General features: G+C 65.0%; 1 protein-coding gene across 1 annotated transcript; it reads right to left on the minus strand.

The window, feature by feature from the left end:
* Nucleotides 1–159: 159 nt before the first annotated feature.
* KLHL30 (kelch like family member 30) lies at nt 160–11,290 on the minus strand. Its single transcript, XM_060106921.1, has 8 exons — nt 11,234–11,290; nt 8,556–9,369; nt 7,152–7,290; nt 5,139–5,225; nt 4,449–4,604; nt 3,086–3,274; nt 2,408–2,553; nt 160–1,026 (listed from the first exon to the last, which is right to left on the minus strand). Exons 2-8 carry the CDS (start codon nt 9,327–9,329, stop codon nt 775–777), a joined length of 1,743 nt encoding a protein of 580 aa, XP_059962904.1. The 5' UTR covers nt 9,330–9,369; nt 11,234–11,290; the 3' UTR covers nt 160–774.
* Between the last annotated feature and the right edge of the window lie 572 nt (nt 11,291–11,862).

Consider the following 11,862-nt stretch of genomic DNA (forward strand, 5'->3'; position numbering starts at 1 on the left):
GGGAAGCCCTGCTGCCCTCTCTGCCCCCAGCCCCCAAGCAGGTGGAAGGACGCTCTCTCCTTCCCCCCACGCCCCACCCCCTTCCCTCAGAGCCTCTGTGAGTGCTGCCCTCCTGGGGCTGACACAGAAAAAGCTGGCTCTCCTTTGTGCCCAGAAACAGTCTGGAAACAAGGTGCCAACGTAAGGCTGGGGGCAGGGAGAGCAGACAGCCCACCCGAGGCAGCCCCATGTGCCTGAGGCCCAGAGAGGGTCGTCTGCCGGCTGTGGTCACACAGCTGTGGGACAGGCAGAAGCAGGCCCCCCAGGGCTGGACGCTGACCTCACCTCAGGCCCTTTGCTCTGTGCTGCCCACCCTCTGCAACAGCCTCAGCTTCCTGGGCCTCCATGTCACCCTCACCTGTGCAGGTCCTCCAAAAGCCACCAGTGGGACACACAGCCAGGAGCGGCCAGTATTCAGAGAGCACCGGAGTTCTCTCAAGGCTCCCCCGGCCCTGAGCTCCTTCCTCTGAGGTCCCAGACACCCCACGGGCAGGAGAGCTGCTTCTCCCATCCATGCAGGCTTCCAGAGGCCCAGCCCTTCCCGCGGGTCAGCTCAGAGTTTGGCGTGGTGGCTGCGGAGACCAAGGCTGTGTCTCTGACGTCCCCTGGTGGCCCGAACCCAGCCCAAGCCCTGGAGGGGACGGCGACACTTTGGTTCACAAACCACAGTGAAAGGGGGCCGTCCCCCGGGGCGGGGGCTCAGCCGGGCCTGCTCCAGGTGCGCCGAGGGGCGGCTTAGGGCTCCTGGGTGGGCCCGAAGGGCTGGGTCCACTTGGAGACGTCCAGGAAGACGGCGGAGGCCCCGTGGTAGAGCCAGAGGCGGGGCAGGGCGCCGTGGCGGGTCCAGGCGTCGCGCCGGGGGTCGTAGGCCTCCATCTCCACGTGGTAGTCGCCGTCCATGCCCTGCCAGCGGCCGCCCGTCATGTACAGCTCATCCCCCAGCGGCACCAGCGCCCCGTTCTCGTGCAGGCTGTGCAGGGACTGCACCTGTGGACGGTCCTCAGTCAGCGTCCAGTGGGCGACTGGAGGGTGGTGGCGACAGTGCCCTCGGGGTGGGACGGGGGGACATGCAGAGAGGACGGCCCGCACCCCATCCACGGCACCAGCACACCTGCTGCCTGGGACCTCACCCCGGCTGCCCCTCCAGGACCCCTCAGACTCTCCCTTCAGTGGAGAGACCCCACTGCTCCCGTCTCCCAAGATGATGTTTCCGGCCCCCTCTTTCTCTCTTAGGCCTGAATTTGCTCACATCTGAAGCTGGGGAGTCAAAGGGGGTGGGAGATGTGGAGGCCTGACCCCAGGGCTCCCTCCCAGGGTGAGGGCTGGGCTGCGCTTCTGATTCTCGGCTGTTCTCTCTCAGAGGGAACCGACGTGGCCGCAGTCCTGAGTGGTGCCCCATGGGACCCATCGCCCTGCCCCTGCACCCCTTGCCTCGGCCCGTAGCCTCAGGGGTGCCCTGGATGGGGGCCCCGGGGCGAGGGCTAAAGATGTGGGCCCTTCTGGAAGAGCCTGGGAGGGCAGGAAGAGAGAGGTCTCCAGGTGAAGACAGTAACGGGCGGCAAACCCCCAGGCCTGGGAAGGACCCAGTGGAGCCCCACACAGCTGGGACCCAACCCAGAACCATGCTGTGGGCTGGGATGGGCCCAGCTGACGGGACCCAGGAAGAAAGCGTCAGCCTGGCAGGTCCTCCCTGCACCTGTTTTGCCGCTGTAATGGGGGCCTCCGGTCAGCTGAGCGCTGACGCCAGGGGACAGCTGCGGTCAGCAGGATCACAGAGGCCTTGCTGTTGCCCTGCTGGCCCAGCTAGTGCTGAGGCCACCACGGGCTCCGGGCACTGTCCCTCCTCCTTCTTGGGAAGAAACAGGGAGAAAGGCCAGGGCTCCGTTGCCCCCAGGGGTCCACCCACCGCCCCCTCCCCCGGGCCTGATGGAGGAGGGAGAGAGTAGCGGCAATGGGGGTGGGCGGAATGGGGTGCCTAGGAATGGCTGCTCCCTGCTTCCATAGCTCAGGAATCCCCTCCCTGGCTTGACCACCCCCAGGGCCGGGAGACTCACTCCCCCTCGGGCCCGGCCAAGAAGGAAGCGCTGTCTCTGAGTCCACAGGTCCCTGAGTACCCCCGGCTGAGCACGGTTTTGCCCCCTGAGGAGGAGGACAGGCGCTGTGTGCTGGGGACGGAGCATCCTCTGTGACCAGCAGCCCGAGGTCCTCGGCGTGCCCATCCTCAGGGGGGCTCTGGGCTCTTGTGTCTCCATTCACTGTCCCCACCTCCCTCGGTGGCAACACCCCCAGACCCCACCGTCCCCAGGCCTGCTCTCTGCAGGGTCGGGGGTCCAGGTGGGGGTCGCCCTGGGAGGTGAGGCTGGCTCACCTTCTGCCACAGGTTGGCCCCGGGGTCGTACACGTAGACCTTCTTGGTATTGTCCCCCACCAGGTAGAGCGCCCCGTGCAGCGCGGTGCAGCGTGGCGAGGACAAGTACTTGGGGAGGAAAGGCGAGGCAATCACGCTCCACGCGTCTGCGGGGACACGCCCCAGCCCAGGTCACCAGGAGGCCGTGCGGCCAGGGCTCCCGAGGGGGCCCAAAGCCTGGCACAGAGTCTAGAGCCCAAGCTGGCGCCCACTGTGCCTTGGGGGTCCAGGCCACTGCTCCTCCCAGGAGGCCAGTTCCAGGCAGATGCAGCAGCCAGACAGCCTTCAGTCCCAGGGCTGGACTTCCCTGTCCCCCGCCCTGGGCACTCTGCCCCCAGCCCCCTACACCTCTAGGCTGGGATGGAGCTGTGGCTCTGAGCTGGTGACCCCCTTTGTCCCCTGCCCCCTTGGTCCCCTGCCTTCCTCGACTGTCCCATCCGCCGCTGATGGGGCTGTGGCAGCCCGTGCCCTGGCCCCCTTGGCCTCACCTACCCCTGGGGCCCCCACCCTTCCGCTCACTGAGGTAGGATCCCACCTGTGCCCTGCCCCCGGGTCCCACCTACCCCTCAGCCACTCTGGGAGGGACTGGTGGCCCGGCCCCGCCCCCCCCCCCAGTGCCCCATGCCCCCTCTCGCCGACCTGTGACCGGATTGTAGCACTGCAGAGCCAGGGCGTTGTACTTGCAGGCGCTGGAGCCCACCAGGTAGAGCCTTCCCTGGCAGCCGGCCGCAGAGAAGTTGCTGACGTACTTGAGGGCTGGGCTGATGGGCGTCCAGGTGTCTGTGTAGGGGTCATAGCTCTCCACCTCTACAACACCCAGAGTGGTGCCTGCAGGCGAAAGGGGTGGAGGTGTCAGGGCTGCAGGGGGCTAGGATGAGGGAAGGTTCCTGGAAACGTAGGGTCTGGGGCTCTGTAGAGGCCGCAGGGACCACTCCGGGTGCCCCAGGAGGGGAAGGGCAAGAGAAGAGGGGCACGGCCTTGAGAGGCAGGTGACATCCTCATTTTACAGAGAGCGGAGCTGGGGCTCGGAGACGTGAGGGTGTGTGCCCAAGGCCTCACCTCCAAGAAGTGGCATGAGGGTGGGCACCTGGACCCAGGACTGCCCGACTCCAGAGTGGGCAATGGGGCCTCACGGTGAAGCCCAGCCTCTCTGAACCTTTCAGAGCCCAGGGCGCTTGGAGAGGTGCCCGTGGGGCCCCCAGGAAGCCACCCCCCCGACCCCTCACATGGTGGGGTCCTTCCGTGGGAGAGAGGAAGTCAGTGTGGAGGGGGCTTTAGGCAGCATCTCTGCTCTGGATGTGACAATGACCTAGACCAGCCGTGGGTGGGAGGGCTTCCTGCTCTCCCTGGAGCCCACCTTGGGCTCTGAGAGCCTGGGGACCCTGAGCTGCCCTGGGCCCTACGCGTGCCCTCTACCCTTGGGTCAGAGATATGGCAGCCACGGAGGGCAAGGGGGCTGGCCAGGACAGGTGGGGCACCTAGGATGGCCTCAGGGCCAGCTTGTCACCTCCAGAGGCCTTGGAAAACTCCCACATGCATCTCATGTCTCAATACTCATCTAACCGTTAGCATCTCCTTGCAGCAGCTCTGGGGTGTAAGGGGGATAGGTGGGCCCTGGGCTCAGGCTGAGGGCGTGGTGTGGGTAAAGGCGACAGCAAAAGGAGGCACAGTGGGTCCCCTCACCCCAGGGACGTCACCGAGGAGGTGACCCCAAGCTGAGGGCCGAGCCCAAGTGTCTGGGATGGGAGTGGTTGTCCCTGCTGGCAGCTTGAGGCCCCAGCTCCTCATGGGTCCCCTTCGGGGACTGACTCCTTGTCCTGTTCTCGCGTCCCTGGAGAGCATTGAATCACCCACCCTGGGGCCGGCTACCAAGGCTCGCGTCTGAGCCTCACTCCGAATGCCCAGGGAGTCGGTGGCCCAGGTGTGGGGGCGAGAGGCTGCCAGGCGGCAGAGGGCGAGGAGGGGCCGGAAGGAGGCAGGAGGCGAGGGGAGGGGGCCTCACCGCCAATGGCGTAGATCTCCCCGTGGAGCGCCGCGCTGGCGTGGTTCGTGCGGGCCTTCAGCATGGGCGCCACAGGCCTCCAGGCTGCCTCCCTCAGCGGGAAGCACCAGGCCTGCGTCGTGGACCAGGCGTCCGTCTTGGTGCCCCGAGAGCCCCCTGCCGGGAGAGGCTCTGTCCACGCGGGCGCCCGCCAGCCTGGGCTCTCCAGGGCCCCGCCCCCTTCCCCCCACGCCAGGCCTCCGTCCTTCTGGACACTGGGCGGGGGGTGACCGTGGTGGCGCAGTCTCGCCGTGTGACTTGGACACCCCAGAAACAAGCGGGACGAGGTCAGTGGTTTCAAACCTCCACCCGTGGAAGCTTTTTTCTCAATCAAACCTTACAAGGACCCCCCAACTTCTAAGATATAAAACAGAAGACTGACCCCGGCACCCTCCATCACAGTTCCTTCTGGGGAGGCCCCGGCTGCAGGACAGAACACAGAACGGTTCCCTGCACCCTCGTGTGGCTTTTAAATGTCCTTGTTTTCACATGATGGAAAGGTCTGAAAGAGCCTTGACTAAACGGGCAGGGATCCCACTGAGGGGAGGGTGAGGGTTGGCTCTCACGGGCATTACGTTCAGGGGTCAGATCTGCTCTGTGGATTAAGCTGCTGGGAGCCTGGCTCAAGGCGGGGAGCGCCCGCCTGCCCACCTGTCACGTAGACATCGTTGTTCAGCGCCGCCAGAGAGAAGCCCCACTTGTGGTAGTCAGGGAAGTCTGGGAGCGCCATCCACCTCTCTGGCAAGAAGAGAGAGGGGTCAGGGTGGCTGGGCTCACTGCGGGGGCCTCTCATCCCCGCTCTAGGGGTAAAGAAATGTCCCTGCACCGGTGGGGAGGGCCGAGGGGCGGGACTCAGCTGGGGGCAGAGGTGGGGGAGGGCACCGGGTGGGGTGAGGCTCGAGGTGGCCCCAGGTGCTGCGTGTGCATCAGGCTCGGCTCCTGGAGACCCCTGGTGCCCCACGCTGCCTTCAGAGCCCGGCACCCAGACTGGACACCTGACTGCACCCAGGGTGTGCCGAGAAGTAGTCCAGGCTCCAGAGGCCAGGTCTCACCCTGGCCCGGCAGCTGACCCCACTGACCCCCGATGGCCCTCTTGGGCCTGAGTCAGGTCGCACCTCAGTCGGATGGGGGAATGGGTTAAGGGGCCTGATCACTAGCCACAGGTGGGTTATGACACAAGCCTCATTCATTCACTCATTTCTCATCCATTCATTCATCCTGAGCACCTTCCGTGCCCATGGGCAGCGTGGGGGGGATCAGACACGGCCGTGTAGCAGGCAGAGCGGGTCCCAATCCCAGCTCTTCTGTACCAGCGGTGTGACCTTGGATAAACCCCAGCCTCGGTTTCCTCCTCTGTAGAATGGGGCTAATTCCCATCTCTCGGGGGTGTGGGGACTACAGGAGACTATTCTGTCAGACGGCAGCTGCTGTTAAAAATACAGTCCCTAATGTGAAGGATGGGGTAATGCACCCACGCTGGACCTGCCTTCACGAAGCTACATGAGGGAAACTGAAGCAAGAGATGAGAAAGTGCTTTGAAAAAACCAAAAGGAGGCAATAAGTGTGGGAATGGTTAAGTCCTATAATGGACACATTTGGGTGCTTGTGGGAGGCTGTGGGAGAGACCTGGGCCTCGGGGATGTCTCTGGGAGGACTTTGTTTACTGTTTACAACAGTTTTCAGGACATGTGAAACCCCAGGCTTCGCCGGGTGCCTGCCCGCTGGGCAGGGACTGCGTGTCCCACTGACTCATGTCTGTGTCACCCCAGGGTGGGGACTGCCCAGCGGTCACCAGACCTTTGCCTGCCAGTGCCCCCCTGCCCCCGCCCCTCGGGGTCCGAGGGACAGCTGCTCCTGGGCTCAGCTCCTGACGTCAGCCCCCAAATCCCTTCTCGTCAGCCCCTGACTTGGGACAGCCGGCCTCGGACTTTCTGGAGCCCTCCAGCCGCTGACGCCATGGGGGTGGTGGCCACCTGCCGAGCGGCCCCAGGGCAGCGGCCAGCTCCTCAGTGCTTTCCACAGAGCGTCCTGGGGCCAGTGTGGCCCCTCCACCGTCCTGCTGCCCTCTCAGCCCTGCTTTCTTGCAGGTGGGGGCACGTAACGGGGCTCCCGGGCAGGAGAGGCCCCATCCTGACAGCAGACCTGGCCCCTCTTCCCATTGGCCCCTTGTTACAAAGCCCATCTCACAGATGAGGAAACCGAGGCTCAAGGAGGTGGAGAGCCCCGCTCAAAGGCCAGAATCAGGGCCCCGCTGGGCCGACCCAGAGCCTGAGCTCTCACTCCCCAGGCTGCCTGCACCCCCAGCCCTCTGTCCACCCCCTGGGACCTGGTTCCACTGGGCGCACAGGGCAGGGGTGCCAAGAGGAAGCAGCGGTCAGGCCGCCCTCCCACTCCGGCCAGCGGCCACCTTCCCACACTGTGCCGTCTGGGCGGTAGGACCCTTTACCCAGGGCCCCAGGGCCCAAAGTTAGGGCTGAGGCTGGAGGGAGAGGGGGCCGCAGCGCCCCCCACGGTCAGCCCCCCTCCCCTGCAGGGGCCCCGGTTTCCTCTGCAGCCCCCAATCCCGCCCCCGTGAGGCGGGTGGGTGCCCCGCTCTCTGTGCAGCCCGTGTCGGGGTGCGGGGACAACGGGGCCCGTGTCCTGGACGCCGGGACGGGCACTCACTGGCCTTGGGGTCGTAGAAGGCGAAGTTCCCGGGGCGGGGAGCCAGCTGCTCGGCGCCCTCCTCCTCCTCTTCCTCCAGCGACCGCCCGCCAACCACCACCAGAACCTCTTCCAGTCCCTGCGGGAGGTCCAGCAGCGCCTGTGGGGCCGGGAGGGCTGGGGTCAGAGGCGCCGGGTGCCGGCAGGCTGCTAAGGTGGCTTCTGCGGCGGGGGGTGGCCGGGGCATTTGGGGGCAGCCGTGGGTCCTCCATGTGGCCCTGTGCCAGGGCGGGGCGAGCTGCAGGGCGTGCGTGCCCGGGTGTGCTTGTGCGTGGGTGTGCACTCACACGCACATGTCCACACGCCGTGCTGGCGACGGGTAAGAAGCACTCAGGACCGGGAGAGGCGGGGGCAGCAAGTCCTGGTGTGCCTGCGCGTGAGACCTGCTCCCTTCGAGCGGCCAAGGCCCGTACGTTTCCCCAGCTCCCCACTAGGAGCCCAGCTCCCCGAGCCAGCCTGTGGCAGGTCGCGCTGGGATGGCCCAGCAGGAAATGTTGGGATGCTCCTACCTGGCTGGGCAAGTAGCCACCGCCCAGAGCTCCCAGGATCCCGGGGTTCCACTGCCTCTCAGACCTGCCCTCCCACCACCCTCAGTCACAGGGTGACCTAGTGGGCGGGGCTCCTAGCTGGCTCCAGCACGAGGCCGCCCTCTGCCGGGCGGGGCAGAGGTTAGTATTTGCCATCACACACCCCGCCCCTGGCCTGAGCCACGTCTTTATCCCCTCACGTGGCTCCTAAGAAGTCCTTCTGAGCAAGGCTGCCCGGCAGCGGACAGACTTCGGCTCCCCTGGCCTGTCGCTTCATTAGGACCTGTCCACCCACCGGGCCCACCTCCAGCACAGATAGGAAATTGCACCCGATAAACGCTCGAGCAGCTTCCTAAGGGGCGGGTGGTGGCCGGCTGCCACGCCTGTCCGTGCTCCTTGCCTGGGCACAAGCTGTACCATCTTCCTGTAGTATTTCCCCCCTTGCTGAGCTCCTATCCTTCCTCTAAAGCCCAGCTCAGATGCCGCCTCCTCCGGAGAGCTCTCCGTGACTGCCTGACCCTCTGAGGATGCCCACAGTCCAGCGCTGGCCTTTCTCATGCTGCCTTAGGTGTGTTTCCAGGTTTGTCCCCACCAAGCTGTGGGCTCCTTCAAGACAGGGGTTGGGAATGACCACTTCTGGGGTCCCTCTCCCCTCACGTCCAGCATATGGCACACACAGGGGCGCAACCTGTACTTGGGGATGAACTGCGACCCCCTCACAGGTAACCGGCCCAAGGGCGGCAGAGTTGCAAGGTTGGGGACACCCCCGTCACACTGTCTGTCCCCATGCCGGTGGGGTCTCTGGAGCTCCTCTCCCCACTCCCCACCCGTCACTCACCCCCTCATGGCCCTGGGACAGGGCCTCCCGACAGGCCTCCGACTCCCGGATCAGCGGCTCCGTGGCCAGCAGCTGCTGCACGCGGGGCCGGGGCACGGCGTCCAGGTGCACCAGGCCGAGCAGCTCGGGCAGGTGGGGGGCCCGGGCCTGGGGGTCGTGGCGGACCCAGCGCAGCAGGGCCTCCAGCCGGCTCTGCTCCGGCTGCACCTGCAGCAGGTCGCCGGCCAGACAAGTGGCCAGCCGCTCTTGGGACAGCTGCAGAAACTCATCCTCCTGCACCACAGCCTCAAAGTTCTCCCGCAGGAAGGCCCAGGCCTTGGCAGCCACACCCAGCAACCCCTGCTGCTCCCCAAACTCACAGATGCCGAGGCAGTTGGTGGCATCGAGCTGCTGCTGCAGGTAGCGGCCGCAGACCTTCTGCACGGCGGGGAAGTGGAGGCGCGCGGCCGTGCGGGTCAGCTCCTCCACGTTGCCCTGGGTGATGGTCAGCCGGCCCGTGTACACGAAGTCCACCAGCTGCGCCACGACAGCAGGCTCCATGTCCCTCAGCTCCACACGCGCCGAGAAGCTCTCGGCGAAGTCGCCCGCGAACATGGCGTGGAAGTAGGGGCTGCTCAGTGCCAGGAGCCCCCGGTGGCAGGGCAGCTCCCGGCCACCCACCAGCAGCGTGACGTCTGCCAGCTTGGGCTGGGAGCGCAGCCGCCGGAGGCCGTCCAGCATGTCCTGGGCATGCGAGGGCAGGTGGAAGTCCAGGTCGTCCACGTTCCACACCATGACTGTGCGGCCACCTACTCACGGGCGTCCCCACGGGCTCCTAGGGAGAGGAGCCAGCGCAGTCAGCCACGGGGACGGTCTCGTTGGCCCGAGTCACCCATCCACCCGCCCGTCGGTCTGAGCATCAACTATGTGTGAAGCGCTTCGCCCAGCCTGTCCCCTAAGCCATCCCCACAGCCCTGGACGGCAGGCAGTGTCTTTCCCAGGTTACAGGGAGGAGGCTGAGGCTCAGAGAGGGCAGGAGACCCTCTGCAGGAGCGTGGTCAAGTGACCAGGGCAGGACAGGCCAGCAAGAGAACCAAGTCTCAGCCCCCCTCCATACCTCTGCGCTATGCAGAACAGACGTCCTGGAGCGTGGGGATCCCTGTGGCCCCCCAACCCCCAAGGGGCCTCCTCTGCTCCCAGATCCCACCTTGCTGGGGAGAGCATCGGCATTTGAATAGTTTCTGCCCCATAGGTCCTCACTGGCCATGACCTTGCTGGGTGACCTTGGGTGAGCCACGCCCCTCTCTGATCCCAGCTTCCTCATCTGCCGATTAAGAGGCTGGCGGTGAAAGGGGCCAAGGGGTCATGTCCCCGCGGCAGCTTGTGCTGTCACGGTGCCCCCCACGTGCTAGGTCCATCCTGAGCTTTGCACAAATACTCATCACTCAGCCCTCGCGGCAACCCCGAGAGCTGGGTGCTGTCTGAGTCCCTTTTACAAGTGGGGAGACAGAGACAAAAGAGGCTCAGGTTGCTTGTCCAAGACCACACAGCTCAGATGTGGGGGAACCAGGCTCGGGGGCCTGGGCCCTGAACCCCCAGGTTACACGTCGCTGGGCGTAGGTTGGTAAAGATAAGCAGGCAAAGGAAACTTTCTGGAAGGCGGTCACCGTTCAGATTGCCTGATTCAGCAAATCCTTTTCTGGGCTTATTTAATGATGTGCATATTTCTTCATGATCTTCGGATATTTTTGCCCTAAGAAAACCGCCCCAGAGAAAGAAAAGTTCTGCACAGGTGATCTCACCCCGAGTTACCACACAGCAAAAAAGCTGTCTGTCCACCAGGGGGCAGCTTCGGACCCATCAAAGTGGAGGCCAGTGCAAAATTCTGGGTCAACCAAGAGCCTTCAGAGTGACAAAACCCCATAAGCAGAACCATGCACCACGGATGCCCCGGGTCGGGTGTGCCATTGGCAGGAGTTGAGCAGGGAAGCACCCAAGGAACCCACCTAGGGGCCCAAGGACCTGCCTGGGCTCTACCCAGACAGGACTGGTAGGGAGCCCTGGTCAGTGTCCATCCTGCCTGACCCAGCGGTCTCTCGGGCCAGGATGAAGGCGGCCCTTCCCTCCCAGGGGAGCGCAGGAGATCAGTCAGGCGGCCACCCCCCCAACAGGCTTCACATTCCCCTCATTGCTGTGTCCCTGTTCTCCAGGTATTGCAGCCCCAGGGACCAGCGGGCCAGGGTGCCCAGCACCTTCCCTTGGGGCCTCAGGTTGTCTGCTGACACCTGCTGACCCACAGTTCCAGCAGGGGGGCGGGCACTTCCAGAGGGTCTCAGAGCCTCCACCCAGTGCCTGCCAGCCCAGGAGAGAGGAGGGCAGAGTGGGCAGGACACCAAAGGGCCTTAACCCAGCTCTGGCCAGGGGCTGGATGCTGTGGCCCTGGCTGCAGTCAGAGGTGTGGTCCAGCCTCCCCCGGCCCACCCTCACCCTCTTCCCCAGCCAGGACCTGGAAGGAAGCAGGCCCGCTGAGCCCCTACCCCACGCTGAGGGGCCTGGCCTAGCCAGTGTGCAGGGTCTCTCCAAAGCACCCAGCGCTGTGATCTCCAAGCCCACTGAGCTGTCCCACTAGAACCCACCCTCCCCTTCTGGTCCCAGCCCTGGTCCTCACCTCCCCATCCCATCTGCCCCCCAGACCCTACCTCTCAGTCGGCACCTGGACCTTGTCTCAGAACTCAGGCTGGAGAGCAGGACTGCCCAGCGGCCAAGGGGTATGGAGGGCCTGCTGGGATATGACTGGGCTGGGCTGGGCTGGGCGGGGCGGCCACGTGGGGACGGAAGGGTATTTTTAGCCTCTGTCAGTGTGGGGAGGGAGGGTGGCCAGTGGGGGAAGGAGAGAGGTGACAGCTCTTCCCTGGCTGTCCTCCCTGAAAGCCCACACTGGCCTGGAGCCTCCTGTGACCCCCTGAGCCAGGACAGGTGGCCGGAGGCACCGCAGGGCAGAGGCGAGTCTGGGCTTACCCCCTCCCAGTGGAGTTTGGCTGACGGTGGGGGTGGCACGGTTCCCCCCACTTCTGTCTATTCTTCTGCAAGAGGGGGATGGTGAAGCCTGAGCTGGGGACTCAGGGGCCACACGGAGCCCCCTGTTCAGGGCTTGGGTGTCCTGAACACCCAGCAGGTACCAGCTTCCCTGTGGTTATTGACAGGTGCCCACATGGCCTCTTATTCTCTGTCAAGTAGGAAAAAGTTATCATCATGAAGAAATTGCGTTGCTCAGCAAAGACTTTCAAAACCTGGGGTCCCTGGGGGCAAGGAGTCTCGGTGGTAACGG

The sequence above is a fragment of the Mesoplodon densirostris genome, chromosome 8, assembly GCF_025265405.1.
Source record: "Mesoplodon densirostris isolate mMesDen1 chromosome 8, mMesDen1 primary haplotype, whole genome shotgun sequence".
NCBI lineage: Eukaryota > Metazoa > Chordata > Mammalia > Artiodactyla > Ziphiidae > Mesoplodon > Mesoplodon densirostris.